Raw genomic sequence first — 24,817 nt, forward strand, 5'->3', positions numbered from 1 at the left:
CCTCAATTTCCCAGATCTGTTTATCTATTGAACTGTATAGTAACCCTACATAGTGACTTGACATGGTTATTACATATGTATTAGCTACAGATTGTAAACCAGATAATGTGATATAACCAAAGATTTTTTGAATCCATTATTGGGGGCTACAGGTTTGCCTAAGCAAAACGATGCCATAGATTTTTCAACTAACCTGGTATTGGTGATACAATCTTCGTTCTCGATTCGGCCAAACATGTACATATCTTCTAAAATGTCCTTGTCCAGTTGCAGGGGGTCATTTGAATTGAGAAAATCCCCCCTTATTAAAATACATATTTGCTTTGCTTTATGAAGTAATCTAACAAAGTGTATGCCACCATCTTGTCTATTTCTAATCTTCTTTCATTGATTGAGACAGGTGGGTTCACCCCAATGTGCCGCATGTCATGATGACACTCACCTGTCTCGATCAATGAGAGAAGATTTAAATAGACAAGACGGCGGCATACACATTGTTGGATTACTTCATGGAGTAAAAAAGTTATTTTAATAAAAGAGCATTTTCTAAATTCAAACGAACCACTTGCGACTGGACACGGAATTTTAGAAGATATGTGTTTGGCTGAATCGAGAACGAAGATAGTATTACCAATACCAGGTTAGTTGAAAAACCTATGGCAACGTTTTTCATAAGTAAACCTGTAGCCCCCAATAATGGATACCAAAAATCTTTGGTTATATCACATTATCTGGTTTAAGACATAGTACGCTACTTCTCTACTGGGCGTCCTGTTGGCAAGCCAGCTCAATGATGACCTCACCGCTGAGGAAGGTACGTCTAGTGTGTTGGGGGGGTGCGAAGTCCCCACAAGAATAGTAAACAAACAATAATTGGACCAACCGGGGACATTCTGTTGGTCCCCACGAGGTCAAATGCTATTTTTAGGGGGAAAAAGAAGAAAGGGAAGCGCTGCTAAGATACACAATAGTAGAAAGAAGGTGCTCTTTGGTAAAAGGGGTAAATTGGTCATCAAAAAGAAAAGAGGACCAAGGCACTCTTCATATAATTCATTAAAATGCCTTTATTTATATTGCATGTTCAATGGAAACAAAGATTTTAAACTTTGTTTCCATTGAACACGCTATTCCAAATGGGTTTTGGGCTAAGGTTAGAATTAGTGTTAGGGTTAGAATTATGTTAGGAGCTAGGGTTAGTGTTAGGGTTAGAATTACGTTAGGAGCTAACCCCACAAGGTTTGCTGTACAAGATGTATGTGTGTGTGCGCGCTCCCTGTTCACACAGTCCGTGCTATGAATGTCTAATATATCCCATGTGGCAGACCCTGTAGAACTAGAGGAGATGTCTGAAGACGAACCACTGCAAACACTTGCCCGGGAAGAATTCTGAAACTACGACCATGACTCAACGAGGCCGTATTGACCGTAGAAAAAAGTTGCAGTACCTTCATGCAGAAATGTAGTCTTAGGAAAGGAGAAGATGACGTAGAACGCAATAGAAAGCATTGCTGTCGGTGACTTTGCACTGGCTTGAGAACAACATGCAGTCTCATATGAGAATCCTGTTGTGACAAGGGGAGTAGAGCCCTGGGTTGGGAGCATAAGTGCTGCAGCTTTCCAAATGGAGAAGAAAACTGCGGATTAAAATGCTTGGTAAGAGGAAAACAGTGGAGAGAAAATGTGTTTGAAATCAAATCAAATTGTATTTGTCACATGCTTCGTAGACAACAGGTGTCACGGTCGTCGTAATAGATGGACCAAGGCGCAGCGGGTATGTGAATGCTCATTTTTATTTATCCAAAACAAACACGAAAAACAATAAACTGACGACAAAACAGTCTTGTAGGCAACACACAGCAATACAAGAAACAATCTCCCACAAACCCCAAAACAAACAAACTCCTAATTATAGGACCTTCAATCAGAGGCAACGATAGACAGCTGCCTCCAACTGAAGGCCCCAACACCAATTAGCAAAACATAGAAATACAAATGGCTAGACAGAACATAGAAATAAACTAACATAGAACAATAACCAAAAACACCAGAATACATAAATCTAACACCCTCTACATACACAACCACCCCGAACCATATAAAACAAATACCCCCTGCCACGTCCTGACCAAACTCAAATAACCCCTTTACTGGTCAGGATGTGACAGTACCCCCAAAGGTGCAGACCCCGGATGCACCTGACAACAGAAATACCCCAAAAATAAACCCCTAAACTAAAGGGAGGGAAGGGAGGGTGGCTGCCGTCACCGACGTCTCCCGTGCTACACCCCCCCTCCCCAAACCTCCTACAGTGGAGGTGGCTTAGGCTCAGGCCTTAGTCCCCTACCTGACCAGTCCACCCCCACTGAATACCTCTGCCTGAAGCCTGTCACTGAGGACCCTGGGCTGTACTCTGGGCCGTCTCTCTTGATTCCGGACAGTGGGCCGTCTCTCTTGGTTCCGGACAGTCCTTGACGAGGCGCTGTCGCCGGACACTCTGGACGAGGCACTGTCGCCGGACACTCTGGACGAGGCACTGTCGCCGGACACTCTGGACGAGGCACTGTCGCCGGAAGTTCTGGACGAGGCACTGTCGCCGGAAGTTCTGGACGAGGCACTGTCGCCGGAAGTTCTGGACGAGGCACTGTCGCCGGAAGTTCTGGACGGGGCACTGTCGCCGGAAGTTCTGGACGAGGCACTGTCGCCGGAAGCTCGGGACTAGGCACTGTCGTCGGAAGCTCGGGACTAGGCACTGTCGTCGGAAGCTCGGGACTAGGCACTGTCGTCGGAAGCTCGGGACTAGGCACTGTCGTCGGAAGCTCGGGACTAGGCACTGTCGTCGGAAGCTCGGGACTGGGCTGACGCACTGGAAGCCTAGTGCGTGGGGCTGGTACTGGAGGTATCAGACTAGGGACACGCACCCCAAGGCTAGTGCGAGGAGCGGGAACAGGACGTACTGGACTGGGCTGATGCACTGGAAGCCTAGTGCGTGGTGCTGGCTTGGGATGTGCCAGACTGGAGACACGCACCTCACGGCTAGTGCGAGGAGCGGGAACAGGATACACTGAACCGTGAAGGCACACTGGCGGTCTCAAGCGCAGTACTGGCTCCACCCTTAATGGCTGGATGCCCACTTCCCCCTGGCAAATGTGGGGCGCTGGCACAGCTCACACCGGCCTGAAAATACTTGGCCTCGCCACAGTATGCATTACCCCGAAGCATGGGACCTGTCCAGTCATAGGTTTCCTCAAAAAAGCACGGGGATTTGGCTTGGGGCTTAATCCTCGCCCAGCCAAACTACCCATGTGCCCCCCCCAAAAAAATGTATTGGGGCTGCCTCTCAGGTTTGAACGCCAACCGTGTACCCCTGTAACATTCCCAGTCCTCTTTCACCTTCCTCCATGGGCCCACTCCGGCTTTAATCTCCTCCCAGGTACACGACTCCTAATAGTCCACCTGTTGCTCCTTCCTCCGCTGCTGGGTCCGTGGGAGATTCTGTCACGGTCGTCGTAATAGATGGACCAAGGCGCAATGGGTTATGTGAATGCTAATTTTTATTTATCCAAAACAAACACGAAAAACAATAAACTGACGACAAAACAGTCTTGTAGGCAACACACAGCAATACAAGAAACAATCTCCCACAAACCCCAAAACAAACATACTCCTAATTATAGGACCTTCAATCAGAGGCAACGATAGACAGCTGCCTCCAACTGAAGGCCCCAACACCAATTAGCAAAACATAGAAATACAAACGACTAGACAGAACATAGAAATAAACTAACATAGAACAATAACCAAAAACCCCGGAATACATAAATCTAACACCCCTCTACATACACAACCACCCCGAACCATATAAAACAAATACCTCCTGCCACGTCCTGACCAAACTCAAATAACAAATAACCCCTTTACTGGTCAGGACGTGACAACAGGTGTAGACTAACAGTGAAATGCTTACTTAAGGGTACTTTTCCAACAATGCAGGGTTATATATAAGATAACATATTTAATAAAATATATTTCAGCTTTTATTTCTTTCATCACATTCCCAGTGGGTCAGAAGTTTACATACACTCAATTAGTATTTGGTAGCATTGCCTTTAAATTGTTTAACTTGGGTCAAACGTTTTAGGTAGCCTTCCACAAGCTTCCCACAATAAGTTGGGTGAATTTTGGCCCATTCCTCCTGACAGAGCTGGTGGAACTGAGTCAGGTTTGTAGGTCTCCTTGCTCACACACGCTTTTTCAGTTTTGCCCACAAATTTTCTATAGGATTGAGGTCAGGGCTTTGTGATGGCCACGCCAATACCTTGACTTTGTTGTCCTTAAGCCATTTTGCCACAACTTTGGAAGAATGCTTGGAGTCATTGTCCATCTGGAAGACCCATTTGCGACCAAGCTTTAACTTCCTGACTGATGTCTTGAGATGTTGCTTCAATATATCCACATAATTTTCCTGCCTCATGATGCCATCTATTTTGTGAAGTGCACCAGTCCCTCCTGCAGCAAAGCAACCCCCGTGTTTCACGGTTGGGATGGTGTTCTTCGGCTTGCAAGCCTCCCCCTTTTTCCTCCAAACATAACAATGGTCATTATGGCCAAACAGTTCTATTTTTGTTTCATCAGACCAGAGGCCAAAAAGTACAATCTTTGTCCCCATGTGCAGTTGCAAACCGTAGTCTGGCTTTTTTATGGCAGTTTTGGAGCAGTGGCTTCTTCCTTGCTGAGCGGCCTGTCAGGTTATGTCGGTATAGGACTCGTTTTACTGAGGATATAGATACTTTTGTACCTGTTTCCTCCAGCATCTTCACAAGGTCCTTCGCTGTTGTTCTGGGATTGATTTGCACTTTTCTCACCAAAGTATGTTCATCTCTAGGAGACAGAACGCGTTGTGAGTGAGTGGTATGACAACTGTGTGGTCCCATGGTGTTTATACTTGCGTACTATTGTTTGTACAGATGAATGTGGAACCTTCAGGCATTTGGAAATTGCTCCCAAGGATGAACCAGACTTGTGGAGGTCTACAATGTTTTTTCTGAGGTCATGGCTGATTTCTTTAGATTTTCCCATGATGTCAAGCAAAGAGGCACTGAGTTTGAAGGTAGGCCTTGAAATACATCCATGGGTACACCTCCAATTCACTCAAATTATGTCAATTCGCCTAACAGAAGCTTCTAAAGACATTACATAATTTTCTTGAATTTTCAAAGCTGTTTAAAGGCACAGTCAACTTAGTGTATGTAAACTTCTGACCCACTGGAATTGTGATACAGTGAATTATAAGTGAAATAATCTCTGTAAACAATTGTTTAAAGACACATTTCTTGTGTCATGCACAAAGTAGATGTCCTAACCGGCATGCCAAAACGATAGTTTGTTCACAAGAAATTTGTGGAGTGGTTGAAAAACAAGTTTTAATGACTCCAACCTAAGTGTATGTAAACTTACGACTTCAACTGTAGGTAGGGGTAAAGTGACTACGCAACAGGATATATAATAGACAGTAGCAGCAGTGTATGTGGTGAGTGTGAAAGTGTGTGTGTGACTGTGTGTGTGGCGTCAGTATGCATGTCTGCGCATGTTATGTGTGTGTGGGCGTATGTAGTGTGTGTGTGTTGGGGTGTCAGTGTAAGTATGTGTGAGTGTGTGGGTAGAGTCCGGTGTGTGTACATAGAATCAGTGCAAGAGAGTTAGTGCAAAAAAGGGTCAATGCAGGTAGTTTGGGTAGTAGCGATTTGATTAGCTATTTAGCCGTTTTGTTAAGAAGTCTTATGGCTTGGGTTTAGAAGCTGTTCAGGGACCTATTAGGGCCATTGGTAACGCTTGCCGTGCGGTCCATTGGTAACGCTTGCTGTGCGGTACCAGAGAGAACAGTCTGTGGCTTGGGTGGCAATTATTTTGGCCTTCCTCTGACACCGCCTGGTTTAGAGCTCCTGGATGGCAGGGAGCTCAGCCCCGGTGATGTACTGGGCCATACCCACTACCTTCTATAGGGCCTAGCGGTCGGATGCCAAGCAGTTGCCATACCCAGCGGTGATGCAGCCAGTCAAGAAGCTCTCGATGGTGCAGATGAGCATGTTGTATGTCTGACATGTCATATTGTAATCCTACATTATTAGCTGTGTTTTAAAGATTTGCCATTGTGGGAAGACATACAACCATTCATTTGTTTGCTGGTTGTCATAAAATCACTGATTGACTTAAGAGTTGCAGATTTTGATACTGTTACACTGTCCTGTTGAACTACAGGGGTATTGAATATTACTAGCAATATTACCAGCAGGTAGCATTACTGGTAATGTGTGCCTGCGTGCGTGTGCGTGTTCAGATAATGCTGTTGGGCTGCCTAGCTGAGCTCTGCTGTGCGTACCTTGGTAGCTGTAGATGTCTCCCACGCTGTTCTGACGCATTATGTGATGCCAGTAGGCACTGCGAGGCAGAGAAATGGACTTGGTTAACGTTGTCTGGTTGGAGTGGGTCTGAAACAGAGACAACAACAACATCATCTTCAGTGTGTGGGATGCATCCCAAATGGCAGCTGATTCTCTATATAGTGCACTACTTTAGACCACTGCTTTTGATAGGGATTAGGGTGCAATTTGGGATGCAATTGTTATCTCTGGGTATAGTCACCTCTAGGGAATGCAAAGTAGGAAAAACAGCCACAGGCATTACAGGTAGCTACTGCATATTGTGGACAAATGACATGCAGTACAAATTCACAACATTTGATCAATACCATGATATGAAATAAAGCACAAAACCAAAGCTAAACGTGTGTTTTTTACTACAGTCACTGCACGTTTCTCTTTCAATTATATCAAGTACATCTCTTTAGAACCTAAAAGTCCTATTTGTGGTATGATGACCCATAACCAAAGTGTCCACTGTGTTCCACAACCTCTTTATGTATTTCAGTACACTCTGCAGTATTCCCATATGGAGGGAGTCCAGGAACAAGGCCATATGGCCAGGGCTCATCAAGCCTTAGAAAACCATACGTAAATACAGCATACTGACCATAGAGAGAGGAAAGAAACATAGGCCATATCCACAGGGAATGTGTGTGTACGTGTGTGCATGTGTGTACTATGTGTGTCTGTGTGTGTTACCTGTGAGCTCTTCTTCATCTCTACCATCATCCTCTCATGTTGCTGTGCGATGGACAGGGTGGCTGAGTGGACTCTCTGGTAGATTATCTCTCCCTCCCGCGTCTGGAACGTAAACAGACCCTCCCCCGTGTCACACATCCTAGAGACAGACAGAGTGTGGAGGGGAGAGAGAGAGGGAAGAGAGGGGGGAGATGGAGTTTTATTAAAGATACATACACAGGTTAGAACACACAGAGAAAACATGAGGTACAGATATGCCTACGGAAAGCAGATACACCCTGTCATCTCATAGCCTGGAGGGGTGGAACATGTGGATATGCTGACATGTTTAGAGTTCAAACTTCCTTTGAAAAAGTTTTGACTATTCCCAAAGTAACTCTGTGTGTGTGTGTGTGTGTGTGTGTGTGTGTGTGTGTGTGTGTGTGTGTGTGTGTGTGTGTGTGTGTGTGTGTGTGTGTGTTGTGTGTTGTTTATCAGGACCCATGTGACCAGTTTTCCTCTCCTGCTGATAAACCGGTCCCAGATCTATGAGAGATGTGAATGGGTTAGGGGGCGATCCAGGAGAGATGTGAATGGGTTAGGGTCAGATCCAGAAGAGATGTGAATGGGTTAGGGTCAGATCCAGGAGAAATGTGAATGGGTTAGGGTTAGGGGGTGATCCAGGAGAGATGTGAATGGGTTAATGTTAGGGTCAGATCCAGGAGAGATGTGAATGGGTTAGGGTTAGGGTCCGATCCAGGAGAGATGTGAATGGGTTAGGGTTAGGGTCCGATCCAGGAGAGATGTGAATGGGTTAGGGTCAGATCCAGAAGAGATGTGAATGGGTTAGAGTCAGATCCAGGAGAGATGTGAATGGGTTAGGGTCAGATCCAGAAGAGATGTGAATGAGTTAGGGTTAGGGTCAGATCTAGGAGAGATGTGAATGGGTTAGGGTTAGGGTCAGATCCAGGAGAGATGTGAATGGGTTAGGGTCAGATCCAGAAGAGATGTGAATGAGTTAGGGTTAGGGTCAGATCTAGGAGAGATGTGAATGGGTTAGGGTTAGGGTCTGATCCAGGAGAGATGTGAATGGGTTAGGGTCAGATCCAGAAGAGATGTGAATGAGTTAGGGTTAGGGTCAGATCTAGGAGAGATGTGAATGGGTTAGGGTTAGGGTCTGATCCAGGAGAGATGTGAATGGGTTAGGGTCAGATCCAGGACCGATGTGGGGTCCGATTCAGGAGAGATGTGAATGGGTTAGGGTCAGATCCAGAAGAGATGTGAATAGGTTAGGGTCAGATCCAGGAGAGATGTGAATGGGTTAGGGTCAGATCCAGGAGAGATGTGAATGGGTTAGGGTCAGATCCAGGAGAGATGTGAATGGGTTAGGGTTAGGGGGAGATCCAGGAGAGATGTGAATGGGTTAGGGTTAGGGGGTGATCCAGGAGAGATGTGAATGGGTTAGGGTTAGGGTCTGATCCAGGAGAGATGTGAATGGGTTAGGGTCAGATCCAGGAGAGATGTAAATTGGTTAGGGTTAAGGTCCGATCCAGGAGAGATGTGAATGGGTTAGGTTCCGATCCAGGAGAGATGTGAATGGGTTAGGGTTAGGGTCAGATCCAGGAGAGATGTGAATGGGTTAGGGTCAGATCCAGGAGAGATGTGAATGGGTTAGGGTCAGATCCAGGAGAGATGTGAATGGGTTAGGGTCAGATCCAGGAGAGATGTGAATGGGTTAGGGTTAGGGTCAGATCCAGGAGAGATGTGAATGGGTTAGGGTTAGGGTCAGATCCAGGAGAGATGTGAATGGGTTAGGGTTAGGGTCTGATCCAGGAGAGATGTGAATGGGTTAGGGTCAGATCCAGGAGAGATGTGAATGGGTTAGGGTCAGATCCAGGAGAGATGTGAATGGGTTAGGGTTCGATCCAGGACCGATGTGAATGGGACTCCTATGAAGCATACAAGGAGGTGACTGTGTGTCACTGTGAGCATACCTTTCTGTCTCATTGGTGAACTTGATGGATTCTCTCACACACACACGTACACACACACGAAACAAACATACCTTCCTGACTCGAAAAGTGAACCAAGTGGAGTCTCGTCCATATCTCCTCAGTGAATTGAGGGGCCACATAACCAGTTTGACGCGGGCGTTGTGGATGTCCCACAGGTAGATGTTCTCATGGGTGATCTGCATGGTACACTCCCCATAGATGTCCAGGTTGGGGGTGGGCATCAGGTACACATTGAACCGCTCTGGAACAAAACCAACACAGCAATTTTTTACAAATACTTACTTTGAAAAAATAGAGAATATTTTTTGAAAGGACAGAATAACAAGGTAGATGTTCTCATGGGTGATCATGCTCAAAGGTGAGCATTGGACTTTTGGACAGAATCTATTGCAGTCCTTTCATTTTGACAGTTTTAAACCCGTTTTAAAGTTTCCATTCAGCTTGTAGCGAAGGCTACGAATCAATGTTCTCGAAGGACACATAAAAACATGGTCCTGCAGTAGTCATCAGAGAGTTATATCAGGTGGGTTTGGGGAGTATGGGCCGACAGAGTAACAGACAGACACAGTATCAGTGGTCTCATCTGTTTGCCAGAAACCATTACTGTATTTGACAGAGCCCATACAGTAGGCTACACTCCATCCTAATTCAAAAAAAACGTCAAAAACTGACTACATCTAAAAACATCCCAGTATCAGCAGTTTTGGGACTTTGACTTTTGTACACTTCTGGCTGTATGAGTCACTAAAATAACTTTCTCCACTTGATCATCGAAAAGGCATTTGAGTCCATGCTGTTGTAGACGCCTACTTAAAATCTAGAATTATCATTCAAACCAGCTTGCATAAGCATGAAATCCATGCATTGAATGGACAAAAAAGACAGCTCCTTACAAAATCGTAACTTCATTCAAATTATGAAAAATGGATGAGGCAGACAGAAAAAGTTATAAGAAAGTAATATGAACATAAAAATTGAATAGTTCTTAGAGGCCATTCTCTGCTCAGCGCAAATTGACTTTACATAACAGACTGATAAAGACTAAAGAAATAAAGACGTGCTCCTAGAAATATGACATCATACTCATTAAGGACTATTATTTTCCTATTTCCTTGGAGAGAGAGAGAGAGAGAGAGAGAGAGAGAGAGAGAGAGAGAGAGAGAGAGAGAGAGAGAGAGTCAGCGTCCAGTTGATAAGGAGTAGCGGTAAAAGTCTCAATAGTATTTAAATGTTTTCTCTCTTTGTCTCCTTTGCTTCAACTAAACTGACTCCAGCTGGTACTGTAGCTTCATCTAAACTGACTCCAACTGGACAGGTGGTACTGTAGCTTCATCTAAACTGACTCCAACTGGACAGGTGGTACTGTAGCTTCATCTAAACTGACTCCAACTGGACAGGTGGTACTGTAACAAAACTAAACTGACTCCAACTTGACAGGTAGTACTGTAGCTTCATCTAAACTGACTCCACCTGGACAGGTGGTACTGTAACAAATCTAAACTGACTCCACCTGGACAGGTGGTACTGTAGCTTCATCTAAACTGACTCCAACTGGACAGGTGGTACTGTAACAAATCTAAACTGTCTCCAACTGGACAGATGGTACTGTAACAAATCTAAACTGACTCCAACTGGACAGGTGGTACTGTAACAAATCTAAACTGACTCCAACTGGACAGGTGGTACTGTAACAAATCTAAACTGACTCCAACTGGACAGGTGGTACTGTAACAAATCGGCCCTACAGACTGCGGAGGCCCTGTTTACACATGTCTTCCGGCTCTACGGGGTGCCTGAGGACAAAGTATCTGATCGAGGTCCCCAGTTCACGTCAACGGTCTCGAGGGCGTTCATGGAACGTCTGGGGGTTTCGGTCAGCCTTACCTCGGGTTTTCACCCCAAGAGTAACGGGCTGGTGGAGAGAGTGAACCAGGATGTGGGTAGGTTTCTGCGGAATTATTGCCAGGACCGGCCGGGGGAGTGGGCGGCGTTCGTGCCCTGGGCAGAGATGGCCCAGAACTCGCTCCACCACTCCTCCACTAACCTCTCCCCCTTCTAGTGCGTACTGGGGTACCAGCCGGTTCTGGCGCCTTGTCATCAGAGCCAGATCGAGGCTCCTGCGGTGGACGACTTTTTTAGGCGCGCTGAGGAGACATGGGACGCCGCTCATGTGTACCTTCAGCGGGCTGTGAGGCGCCAGAAAACCAGCACAGATCGCCACCGCAGTGAGGCCCCGGTGTTCGCACCGGGGGACCGGGTCTGGCTCTCGACCCGAAACCTGCCCCTCCGCCTGCCCTGTCGGAAGCTGGGCCCGCGGTTTGTGGGGCCATTCAAAGTCCTGAGGAGACTGAAAGAGGTTTGTTACAGGTTACAGCTTCCCCCGATTACCGTATTAACCCCTCGTTACATGTGTCTCTCCTCAGGCCGGTGGTGGCTGGTCCACTCCAGGAGTCTGAGGTGCGGGAGGTTCCTCCGCCCCCTCTGGACATCGAGGGGGCCCCGGTGTATGCAGTTCGATCCATACTGGATTCGAGGCGTCGGGCGAGGGGCCTTCAGTAGCTCGTGGAGTGGGAGGGGTACGGTCCGGAGGAGAGATGCTGGGTACCGGTGGAGGACGTGTTATTTTTATTTTTTTTGAATATTTTATTTTTGCATTTTCCAATTAAGAACATTCAAAACAAAAGTGAAAATATGTTAGACAACAAAGGACAAAGTGACGGTAACAGACGAGCGTAATAAAAAATAAAAATTATATATACGGGCATACATAATACATAAAAAATATACATGATACATAAATCATAATAAAATAAATATTAATAATAATAGAGACATTGATTCATATGGTCACCTGCTGTAAGCTACATATTATACATTACGTGTGAAACATTATATAAGAATTATATAGAGATTCAATCAATGTGGTGTGGGGGGAGATTCTCCATATAGTCAATAAAAGGTTGCCAAATTCTGTAAAATGTCTTTAACTTATTCCTCAAGCAGTAAGTGATTTTCTCCAGTGGGATACAACTATTAACTTCCGATAGCCACATTGCCACTGGCAGGGGGGAATCCGATTTCCATTTCAAGGCAATACATTTCTTGGCAATCGCTAGCAATATTTCTGTTAGCTTTAAAGTATGACTTTGCCTAAGATTGGTGTTAGTATAGTTACCCAGTAGGCAGACCTCGGGGTCTAAAGGGAATGCAACCCCATGGATTGAGGATATGGTATCGCATACCCCCTGCCAGAAACCATGTAGTTTTGAACACTGCCAAGTGGAATGGAGGAATGTTCCTTCATCTGAGCCACATCTAAAACATAGGGAGGAGATATCAGGATTGAACTTGTGCAGTCTAGATGGGGTGATATAGAGCTGATGTAGGAAATTAAACTGGATCAATCTGTATCTGGAGTTCAATGTGGATGTAACACCATCCCTGCATAGTCACTCCATAGGCCCTCATCAAGATAAATACCCAGATCTTTTTCCCATCTAAGTCGGGGTTTATCTAGCTCAGGCAGTGTTAGTACTGACATTAGAGCATCGTAAACACGGGAAATGGTCTTGAATAGTGGTTGGTCTGCATGGCAGAATTGTTCAATAGGTGACATCTTAGGTAGGTTCCATTGTCCCTTGAGAGTCACCCTAATAAAGTCTCGTAGTTGTAGGTAGCTAAAGAAGTCCCTGTTAGACAAGTGGTATTTCTGTTTCAGCTGTTCAAAAGACATAAGAACTCCCTCCTCATAACAGTGTTCCAGAAGAGTGATCCCCTTATCAGACCATGGTCTAAAGTTACTATTCTGGAAAAACATAGGGATCAATCTATTGTTCCATAAAGGGGTTTTAGGGGAGAGAAATCCCCCTCGTCCGAACAGCTCATGCAGTTTACACCATGCCGGGACAGAATGTGGAGGACGTGTTAGACTCGTCGATGCTGCGGGAGTTCCACCGTCTCCATCCGGATCGCCCTGCGCCTCGCCCTCCGGGTTGGCCCCGAGGCCAGTGTCGGCGCGCTGCTGGAGCCGCGCGTCAAGCGGGGGGTACTGTCACAACCTCCGCCGAAGTCGTTCGGCGGTCGACGTCACCGGTCTTCTAGCCATCGCCGATCCACCTTTCATTTTCCATTTGTTTTGTCTTTGTTTTCTACACACCTGGTTTCATTCCCCAATTACATGTTCATGTATTTATCCCTCTGTTTCCTCCATGTTTTTGTGCGTGATTGTTTCTATGTTCATTCGGTACGTTATGGCTGGTTTTCGACGGGTGCTGTTTTCACCCGTGCGTAATTGATTACCGTTTATTGTTGGTCAACTGTATTGTTACCTTTTGCCGATATTTTGAGTAAAGTACGTTGCTCATTCATTCTGCTCTCCTGCGCCTGACTTCATGCACCAGCTACACCCACCTTCTGACAAGGTGGTACTGTAACAAATCTAAACTGACTCCAACTGGACAGATGGTACTGTAGCTTCATCTAAACTGACTCCACCTGGACAGGTGGTACTGTAACAAATCTAAACTGACTCCAACTGGACAGGTGGTACTGTAACAAATCTAAACTGACTCCAACTGGACAGGTGGTACTGTAACAAATCTAAACTGACTCGAATTGGACATATGGTACTGTAACAAATCTAAACTGACTCGAATTGGACATATGGTACTGTACCTTCATCTAAACTGACTCGAATTGGACATATGGTACTGTAGCTTCATCTAAACTGACTCGAATTGGACATATGGTACTGTAACAAATCTAAACTGACTCCAACTGGACAGGTGGTACTGTAACAAATCTAAACTGACTCCAACTGGACAGGTGGTACTGTAACAAATCTAAACTGACTTCAATTGGACAGGTGGTACTGTAACAAATCTAAACTGACTCCAACTGGACAGGTGGTACTGTAACAAATCTAAACTGACTCGAATTGGACATATGGTACTGTAACAAATCTAAACTGACTCCAACTGGACAGGTGGTACTGTAACAAATCTAAACTGGCTCCAACTGGACAGGTGGTACTGTAACAAATCTAAACTGACTTCAACTGGACAGGTGGTACTGTAACAAATCTAAACTGACTCCAACTGGACAGGTGGTACTGTAACAAATCTAAACTGACTCGAATTGGACATATGGTACTGTAGCTTCATCTAAACTGACACGAATTGGACATATGGTACTGTAGCTTCATCTAAACTGACACGAATTGGACATATGGTACTGTAGCTTCATCTAAACTGACTACAACTGGACAGGTGGTACTGTAGCTTCATCTAAACTGACTCGAATTGGACATATGGTACTGTAGCTTCATCTAAACTGACTACAACTGGACAGGTGGTACTGTAACAAATCTAAACTGACTCCACCTGGACAGGTGGTACTGTAACAAATCTAAACTGGCTCCAACTGGACAGGTGTTACTGTACTGTAACAAATCTCCCTCATTACTCATCCATCATAATTATTTAACCTGTTTTCTCTATCTGTTCAGGTGAAGGAAAGCAGACAAGGAGAGGATGCCACTTTAGACTATCTAAATTGACTGCAACTGGACAGATAGTACTGTAACAAATCTCGCTCATTACTCATCCACCATAATTACTTAACCTGTTTTCTCTATCTGTTCAGGTGAAGGAAAGCAGACAAGGAGAGGAAGGAACTTTAGACTATCTAGATGCACCCCACACTGTTGTCATTGTTTTTTCAAGACAGCCAACCAGATCCTGTACCTACTAGAGACCTCCTCAGCCCCAATCACATTAACCAGTTGGAGTTTCTACTAGAGACCTCCTCATCCCCAATCACTTTTACCAGCTGGAGTCTCTACTAGAGACCTCCTCATCCCCAATCACTTTAACCAGCTGGAGTCTCTACTAGAGACCTCCTCATCCCCAATCACGTTTACCAGCTGGAGTCTCTACTAGAGACCTCCTCATCCCCAATCACTTTAACCAGCTGGAGTCTCTACTAGAGACCTCCTCAGCCCCAATCACGTTTACCAGCTGGAGTCTCTACTAGAGACCTCCTCATCCCCAATCACGTTTACCAGCTGGAGTCTCTACTAGAGACCTCCTCATCCCCAATCACTTTAACCAGCTGGAGTCTCTACTAGAGACCTCCTCAGCGCCAATCACTTTAACCAGCTGGAGTCTCTACTAGAGACCTCCTCATCCCCAATCACTTTAACCAGCTGGAGTCTCTACTAGAGACCTCCTCATCCCCAATCACTTTAACCAGCTGGAGTCTCTACTAGAGACCTCCTCATCCCCAATCACTTTAACCATGCTGGATTCTCTACTAGAGACCTCCTCATCCCCAATCACTTTAACCAGCATGAGTCTCTACTACATACCTCCTCAGCGCCAATCACTTTAACCAGCTGGAGTCTCTACTAGAGACCTCCTCAGCCCCAATCACTTTAACCATGCTGGATTCTCTACTAGAGACCTCCTCAGACCCAATCACTTTAACCAGTTGGAGTCTCTACTAGAGACCTCCTCAGCGCCAATCACTTTAACCAGTTGGAGTCTCTACTAGAGACCTCCTCATCCCCAATCACTTTAACCAGTTGGATTCTCTACTAGAGACCTCCTCATTCCCAATCACTTTCACCAGCTGGAGTCTCTACTACATACCTCCTCATCCCCAATCACTTTAACCAGCTCTCAGAGAGCTCTTCATAATCTACATTAATACTCACTAATTATGCCTAATGTTTCAAAAGAACAGCCATGAGTCTAGAGTGAGGACTGATGAAATGGCAATGTAATATGATGAGGCTATTTTTAGGAGCAGTGAGAAAATGAACTTTGATTTAATTATCAGCCCCTGTAGTTGGGTGATCACTAATTGAAGTCTAACTGCAGAGGGTGGAGTTTTCTCCCATTTTAGTATGTGTTGCAGAGACACGCACAAGTGTTTAGCTTTCTATTTCTGTTGTTATTTCTCTTTCTTTCTTACTTTCTTTCTTTCTTTCTTCACACACCGCACCACTTCGATGTTATGAATACAAATCAATATTTCCCTGTCATTTTACATCGAAGCTGAGGGATAGAAAAATACATGTTATTACTGTTCATTGAACTAGATGGGCTGCTCAGATTCATACGGATTCATATCGATTTTTTTCAAACGAGGGCAGAGCACAAAGTTATGCGTAAATGCAATTGTAGGCGCCCTGTAAGAGGTTGTTAGGGGAGTCAAAATGAGACCTTGGGCCAGATTCTTGATTTTTTCATTTCCAAAGCCAGTCTATAAAACACACACAAACACGCACGCACGCACGCACGCACGACACACACACACACACACACACACACACACACACACACACACACACACACACACACACACACACACACACACACACACACACACACACACACACACACACTGCAGTCATTTCCACAGCTAGTCTACAAATGAATAGAAAATCACCCATTTAATAACAGCTATACCTTTCCTCTTTCCTCCTTCCCATTTCTCTATTTCTATTTCCTGGATGGGGGGGGAAGTACAGTGATTTCACATGGCCTCAGCCCCAGCAGATATAATCTCATCCATTTTTGTGACAAGCTTCATTATGAGGGGAGCCAGTGATGCACAGCACCTCTCATTAGGCCAGGAACACAGCCACACACACACATGCACACACGTGCACAGACACACACTCGAAAGTACATACACGCACGAACACACACACACACACACACACACACACACACACTCACACATAGATAAAGATACACAAACACACAAACACACACACAGACCTCTGTTGCACTAACATTTCTGGGCTGGTAATGAAACCGTCTACAAGTGCTGGGATGGTTGGGGAGGAAATATCGAACCAAAATGGTCTCTGTTGGCAGGGACTAATTGGAGACTCACCGTTTCCCTATCACAAACCTCTGAGGACTCAGTTGCACTCAAACATATAGGCCTATAATGTAACTGCTAACCAGTTTGGGGCAGGATTGACCCAAAATGGCCTCCATTAGCTGGGGTTCTAATTGGGGACTCACCGCTCTGCTCCCGCTGCACCCCCGCTGCTAACAGGTCTGGTTCTCCCAGGCTTATGTCATTCAGTCGGCTTCCTAGGCACTCCACACACAGCAGCTTGCACCACTCCTCTGCATCCAGCTCTAAACACAGAGTTAAAACAAGAGTTAAACACACAGACAGAAATACACACTACACACACAGCAGCTTGCACCACTCCTCCGCATCCAGCTCATACAAAGTTAGAAAAGTACACACACACACACACACAAACACAGATGAATCATACAGCATGCACTGTGGACTAAAAAAGCCCCCCGGACGTGAGTATCAGGTGGTGGTAACCTGGAGAAAATCAATCTGATTGATTCTCTGCTGATGAAAAGAGTCAAGCAGTTCATGAACACAAAACACCAGATGAATGCTGCATTTCCTCTCTCTCCTCTGCTATCCCATCTTTCTCCCCTCTGACCACTCTCAACACTGCCCTCCCTAACCCTCTTTCTCTTCCCTCTCTCCTCTCCTCCCCTCTCTCCTATACTGTAGTCCTACAGCACTTGACCACCAGACCCCTGATATACCCCAGCCATCAATTATTTGTTCCAAGCTAAATCACAAGATATTGTACATACAGCAGGTTTTTAAAGGACCATAGAGTTCTGTCTCTATTATTTTTCCCCAATGAAAAATGGAGCATTGTGGTAACTGTGACAACCGCAATCTGTACTGTACTTCTAAAGCACATCCAGTACAGATCTGGGATCAGGCCATAAAGCATTTTTTCTCGGATAGATTTGATCAACAAGCAGAACACAGGGGGATCAACTGACGTTCTTAACACCAGAAAATCAATAGCTTATTATCCCAACAGGGTGATATAATTAAATGGTGGGAAGCCTGGGTGTAGAAAACAATTAACAGGATTGATCTCTAAGGAAATTGTGTGAATGCATCCGAAAATAATTATCTCAGAGCAACAGTGACAATCTTTTAATCAAACCCATACGCGTCGATAATATCTCTACTCTCTTAATCAGTTACACACACCTTATCTCTCTCCGAGGCACACATGCACACACAAACAGGAACAGGAACAGGAAGATGAACATAAACACACACAAACACATACACCACATACGCTGCCGTGTGCACAAGTCTTGAAAAGCTCAACTCTGGCACTCTTGGCAGTGGTGAGAGAAGAGGAGGGGTGTTATTGAATTGTTTAATTAACCACTAAGTGGAGGCTGATGGTTTCATGAATCAATTTCTCACTCACACAGCAAACAGATAGACAGTTGTTGGTGAATACCAATGTCTTCCTCTAAAGGTGGAAAAAACTCTGTTTACAATGGAAAGTAAAAATCCAGACTGTAGAATGTGGATGAGAGTTACTGAGCTATGAAATGAGAGTCAGACTGAGTTGTTTATCTGTGTGTTGTCTACTTCTCCCTGGTCTCTTCCCAAAGGAGCTCCAGGACATGGCACTGTGGTCACTGATGTGTATAGAGATGCATGTGGAAGTGTGTGTGTGTACACTCTTAAAAACAAAGGTGCAAATTGAAACCAAATAAGGTTATTGAGAGTGATGCCATAGGGGAACAATTTTAGGGTCTCTGAAGAACCATAAAAGGGATGGTTCTTTGAAAAAACATTTTGGGATTTTTATTTGCATAGTTCCCAGGTTGCCTTTCGAGTGAATTTTCAAGTTACTTGTACCACTCATGACTTTCAGCTAGTGACAGAGACATGGTTGTTGATTTCATTCATTAAAATGTCATTCTTAAAGACAATACAGCCTAGTTTTACCCTAATACAGTGGCCTGAAACTCATAGTTTACAGAACTCACACTATGCTGGCTTGCAAAATGATGTGTAATTCCAATTGGAATCCAGGCAGATTGGGGATATACACCATTTTGAATTTTTATTCACCCGCAACCTGCATTTGGAATGACTACCAGGCTTGGAAAGACTAAGATATAACAGGTGCAATAAGTCCAAGTAACAGATTGGAATAGTTTAGAAAAATGTATGTTATTTACATTTGAGTAGCATAAGCTTAATTAATCAATAAACATACATGCAAAAACATAGATATTGAAAGAAACAATTCTGAAAATCCACCTGCAAAAGAGCATGCTGGGGAATATGATAGTGATGGCCGTGGTTTTGGTTCACCTCTAGTTATTAACACCAACACTGGGGTTCTTTTACACCACTGATTAACTCTTGAATCAACCCTAGAAATGTTACACTGAAAGCTCAACACTAGTTAACACTGGACAATTTGCTGTGTGCTATGAAAGGGACATATTTGCAGGCTTCAATAGACATTTCAAGAACCTTTAAGAATTCTCAAGAACCGTAGAGCCACATCAAAAACCCCACACTTAACTCAAAGTTTTTTTTATTTGGCAACAGTTCTCCAAGGAACCTTAAGAGCTGAGGAAGAACCACTTAAGAACCTTCATTTTTTTTCTCAGTGTACAACAGGGCAGTTTATCTGAGAGGGAAAATGCAGGTTTTGAAGGGTAAAGGGTCTGTTCCCTAGACTGACCATGCCTGAGGTTGTGGTGTTGTTCGCACGCACGCACGCACACACACACACACACACACACACAGATAAATCTCTGTACTTAAGAGCCTCTCTTGGTCCATTTCCTCCCTTGCTGAGCATGTGTCCTCTGAGTGTGTCTGAAGTCTAAACTCACACACTGTAAGAGCTGCCGAGTGGAAAATCACATAAACAAACACTTTATCCGAGAGGCAGCCTGGACAACACACAGGGAGAGAGAGGGAGAGGGAGCGGGAGGAAAATGAGAGGCAGGGGAGAGGGAAAGAGAGAGAGAGAGAGAGAGAGAGAGAGAGAGAGAGAGAGAGAGAGAGAGAGAGAGAGAATGAGAGAGAGAGCATGAGAGAGCGAGAGAGAGAGAGTGTGGAAGAGATAAGAGAGCTAGACATCAGTAATAGAAACTAGCAGTGAGAAGGAGCAAGAGGGAGTGAGAGAGAAAAGAGGCTGACACTGGCACAGTACCACAGAGAGAGCACAGGAAGTGAAGGACACTGGGAGGGCAGCTTCCTGCATGGGGTGGACATGGGAGAGAAATAGAGAAAGTGTGTGTGTACGCACAAAAGCGTGTGTGTGTGTGCCTTAAGGCTGGCCGACATGGCCAAAATATTATATCATGATATTTTTGAAGGTATGACTGTATTTAACAGTATTTTCTTTTGAATTTAAAAAAAAATAAAAGTTGCAAATATGCTTCATAAGTAGTGCATGACTTTAGGGTGGTAACAAATACCTTCTAAGTGTTTTTAATGGGGCTTTCTCTCTTTTAATTGTTTTATACTGTTCAATCAAAAATAATTTTCAGCATACATTTATGTAGTAATTACTACATTTATGAAGTAATGATGCATACATTTATGCATCACTACTACATAAAACATTTGTTTTGTCTTTGTATGTCTCTATTTTGTGAAAACTGTACAGTTTTCTTTATCAGAATAGTTATTCTCCTCTATAACTACGTTTCCATCCAATAGCGACAGATTTTTATGCAATTATTCTAAAATCTGCATAAAAACAATATGCCCACTTTCCCACCAGAGATGCGCTTCCATCAAATGGACTTGTTTCTGATGAAAGGCTGTACGTGATGACGTAGCTGCACGTCAAAATACCTTTTGTGGTTCAATTCCCATGTACCGAATAAAAAGTGAAATGGGTTTCCATTGCATTTTCTACTCTACTGAGTGTTTTCCCACAGGAAATGTGTTATATAACGAGTGTGCCCACCTTGGTATTGACACGTGCGCTCTAGCCAACAGCTTGCAGATACAGTCCGGGTATAGCCTACATCAGTGGTTCCCAACCTTTATCGGTTACTGTACCACCAACTGAATTCTGCTCTGCCCGGAGTACCCTTCAAGTACCTCCACATGTGTATTTTACTAGTAATACTATGGTCTCATGAGTCTTCTCAAGTACCCCTGTGGATAGGCCAAGTCCCCCCCCAGGGTCCTAGTAACCCTTGTATACATTATGAGAATTTTATAAACAAAAGAGCAAGATTATTTTTTATTTGTCACCAGAATAAGACTGTCACGTTGGTATAAAGGGTCGGGAGACAGGCGCAGGAATGCGTAATATGTTTTTTATTTACACCCAAATTATGGCGTGCCGTGTAAAGGCACGGGGATGAAGACCAAACAAACAGTATACAAAACACAGGGTTGAAACCCAAACAAAAGAGCGAGGAGTACCTCGAATAAATAACACAAGAGCACAATGATTAACACACGGGACAAGACCCGCAATCATCTGCGCAATCCACAACGACACAAAAGCCAAAACACACAGCACAGGTACTCACATGACCAACGGACATTGTAATAATAATGGAACAACCCAATGGAAACCAAAGGGCACACTTATACAAGTACTAATCAGTGGGAATAGGGGACAGGTGTGAGTAATGAAAGTTCCGGAGGGATCCGTGACAAAGACCCTCAGTATTTATTGGAAAGGAGCATCAAGCTCATCAGTGTGCACTTTCACCACCATATGAAGTTCTTATAACTTATTGCATCTGTAGTCTAATAAACTGCATGGTTTCCAGAGTCGTAGTTGGAGGACCACACAACATCGTGTGACTCCAAGTTTACTTCCATATGATTGGTTATTATATCAATATTTACGCATTAGCGTGTCCACCGACATTTCTAGCATAATTCATTTTACAGACACAAAAAGATCCCAGCTTGTCTAGCATATTTAGTTTCAGCACTCAGTTATTACATTTAATAAACCAAACATTGATATACTGTTATGTAAGGTAAAGTAAAAATCCAAACTGGTCCGTATATACTAAAATGCGGTTCACCGCCCAGCCCTAGTGTGCATGTGTGTGATTGAGTGCAGGAAGTGAAGGACCATGTGTTGGACACGGGGGACACATCCCTCCATATGGCAAGGGACTCCAGGAAGAGGGAGGGAGGGGTCAGCAGTGTAACTGTGAGCTTTGTGTGTTTGTTTGTGTGTGTGTGTGTTTGTTTGTGTGGGAGAGAAATAGGGAGAGAGAGAGAGAGAGAGGGAGAAAGAGAGAGGGAGGAGAGAGAGAGAGACATAGAGAATGGGGAGAGGGGAGAGGGGAGAGAGTGGAGATAGAGTTCACTGCACCCCATAAGGCACATAATCTATCCCCTGAGATCCACTGCTACAGCTCACATCGGCACATCAGCACACACACACACACACACACACACACACACACACACACACACACACACACACACACACACACACACACACACACACACACGCACGCGCGCGCGCGCACGCACGCACACACACACACACACGCGCGCGCACACGCACACACTAAAATCACCTGCAACTTGTCTACAGCAGATCACTGTCCTTGTTTGTTTGTGTATGTCTCTTCCACCCAGTGCCCAATTAACTACTGTTTACTTCTCTGTTTGTGACATTACAGGAGAAGAGAGAAGAAGAGAAGATAAGAGAAAGGGAGAGGAGACGAGTGGAGAGGATAGGATAGTAGAGGAGAGGAGAGGAAAGGAGAGGAAGGAGAGGAAAGAAGAGGAGAGGAGAGGAGAGGAGAAGAGAAGAGAAGAGAGGAGAGGTGCTAATATCTCTGCAGGACCACTGCTCACTCTATTTATCTCTCATCCCCACTGTCTCTCTCTCTCTACCTCTATCCCTATCACTCTCATTCACTCTTCCCAATCGTTCTCTCTCTCTCTCCCCACCTCTATCCCTATCACTCTCATTCACTCTTCCCAATCGTTCTCTCTCTCTCTCTCTCTCTCTTTCCCTCCCCATCCCGTTATCACTATGAATCCAATATCCATCCTCCTCTATCTCTCCGTGTCTCTCTTTAGTTCTCTATAAAGACTCTTAACACTATTAACTCAGCCAGTCCCTGCAGCAGAATTCATTACAACCTATCAGATCACAGCATTCTGCTCTACCAGGACCCAGAGGATGCAACCATATATATATAATACTCAAGTACCCCTCCACACAAACCCACACACACACCCACCCTTCTTAGCTAATACAGTACAGAATCACATGCCTGGCGCTTGGAACACCTTCAGCACTCAATTGTCTTCTCTCTCTCTCTCTCTCTCTCTCTCTCTCTCTCTCTAACCTTTCCCTTCTCTGTTCTTTTCTCTCTTCTATTGCTTTCTCCCTCTCTCTCTCCCCCGTACTCTTCATCCCTCCCTCCTTCTTCATCCACCATCCCTCCCTCCATGCTTCCCTCCCTCCCTCCGTTCCCCAGCGTTGCATTGCTTACCTGACTCACAGGCAAATGTCTTGGAAGTCTCGTCGTAGAAGATGATTGCCATTGCGTGTTTCTTGGTCTCCCGGGGCATCCGTGTAATGTTCTTGATATTGTGAAGCTCCGTGATCTAAGACAAACAGAACAACAAAACATTAGCCAAATCAACAAGACGACAGCTGAGGGGACAAGCCACGGGAACACCGTCTAGTAATGTTAGCTTTAATTGTTTTTCTTGTTTGGAAAAGTTGTCGAGATAAATTGGTTGTTCGACTTGCTCCCTTAACTGATCATTTGTCATCTTAAATTACTATTGGCGATGTTCTGTACATGCAGAATTGCAAAACAAAATTGAATTGTATCATATTCATTTACACAATATTCATATTTCATAAACTCTGTTGAAAGGAGCTATATGACTGCAGTTCATTACCACTACTATCGTTTTATTTAGGGAAATCAATGGAAATTGTGTGAAGAAGACCATTTATATTGTGTAATGGATTATAACAAGCTTGTCATATACATTATGGATCAACTCAGTCTCCTAAATGACAGTTTGGAGTTCCATCGGTCTGGCTCTAACTAAAAAAACAACAAGAGCAACTGGTGAAACGGCTTCACTTCGCACACGGCCACTAAAGATCCAATCAATACTCAGGAGCAGAATCAAAAGCTCCTAAATCACGTTAACTCTGGGAGTTAACAGTCATTTAATTGAATATCTTGTGCATTTGTAGGACTGTTTTCTTCAACAATCCACTCTCTGTTCGCTGCTGGACAGATAAGAGCCATTACATTATTGTAGAGCGCTCGCTCAGAGCCAAACGTGGGCACAATGCCAGCCTGATGGGAATGTATTTCGTGGGCTCACTGCCCGTATACTGTAGTAAAATGTGTGTGTGTGTGTGCGTGCGAGTGTTTGTCCCTGCGTGCGTGTTTCCTATATAGTAAAAACCTGACCGTTAGAGCTCAGTGCCACGAGCCATGCTAACATGCCACATGCAGAATAAAGATTTCTACGTTTGATTTGATTATTGTTAGTGAAATAAATTCAATTTTCGATGAACAGCATTTTCTGTTCAAGACGATGAGGTTGTACAAAATGTATTGAATACCATTATCCTCAGTATTCATTATCCAGAAAATAGCATTGATACCATCTGTTTGCATCGCTGATGTGAGGAAGTGAATATGAAGTCAATATGGTCCATATCTTAACCCAGAAACATAATTATAACACAGAACTGGCAGCAAAAACTACACCAGCACTGGAGCTAGCTGGGCTCTATATGCTTAGCCTCCTCTCCTCTCCTCTCCTCTCCTCTCCTCTCCTCTCCTCTCCTCTCCTCTCCTCTCCTCTCCTCTCCTCTCCTCTCCT

General features: G+C 44.5%; 1 protein-coding gene across 1 annotated transcript in view; it reads right to left on the minus strand.

Annotated features, from left to right (window-relative positions):
• The window catches only part of dok6 (docking protein 6), a 76,903-nt gene that overhangs the window by 22,992 nt on the left and 29,094 nt on the right, over positions 1-24,817 (minus strand). The window contains 6 exon segments of the mRNA XM_014157186.2: positions 6,377-6,485; positions 7,119-7,257; positions 9,163-9,176; positions 9,178-9,353; positions 17,152-17,271; positions 23,452-23,566. Of these exon segments, the coding sequence (XP_014012661.1) occupies positions 6,377-6,485; positions 7,119-7,257; positions 9,163-9,176; positions 9,178-9,353; positions 17,152-17,271; positions 23,452-23,566 (673 nt within the window).

The sequence above is a fragment of the Salmo salar genome, chromosome ssa19, assembly GCF_905237065.1.
Source record: "Salmo salar chromosome ssa19, Ssal_v3.1, whole genome shotgun sequence".
NCBI classification, from domain to species: Eukaryota; Metazoa; Chordata; class Actinopteri; order Salmoniformes; family Salmonidae; genus Salmo; species Salmo salar.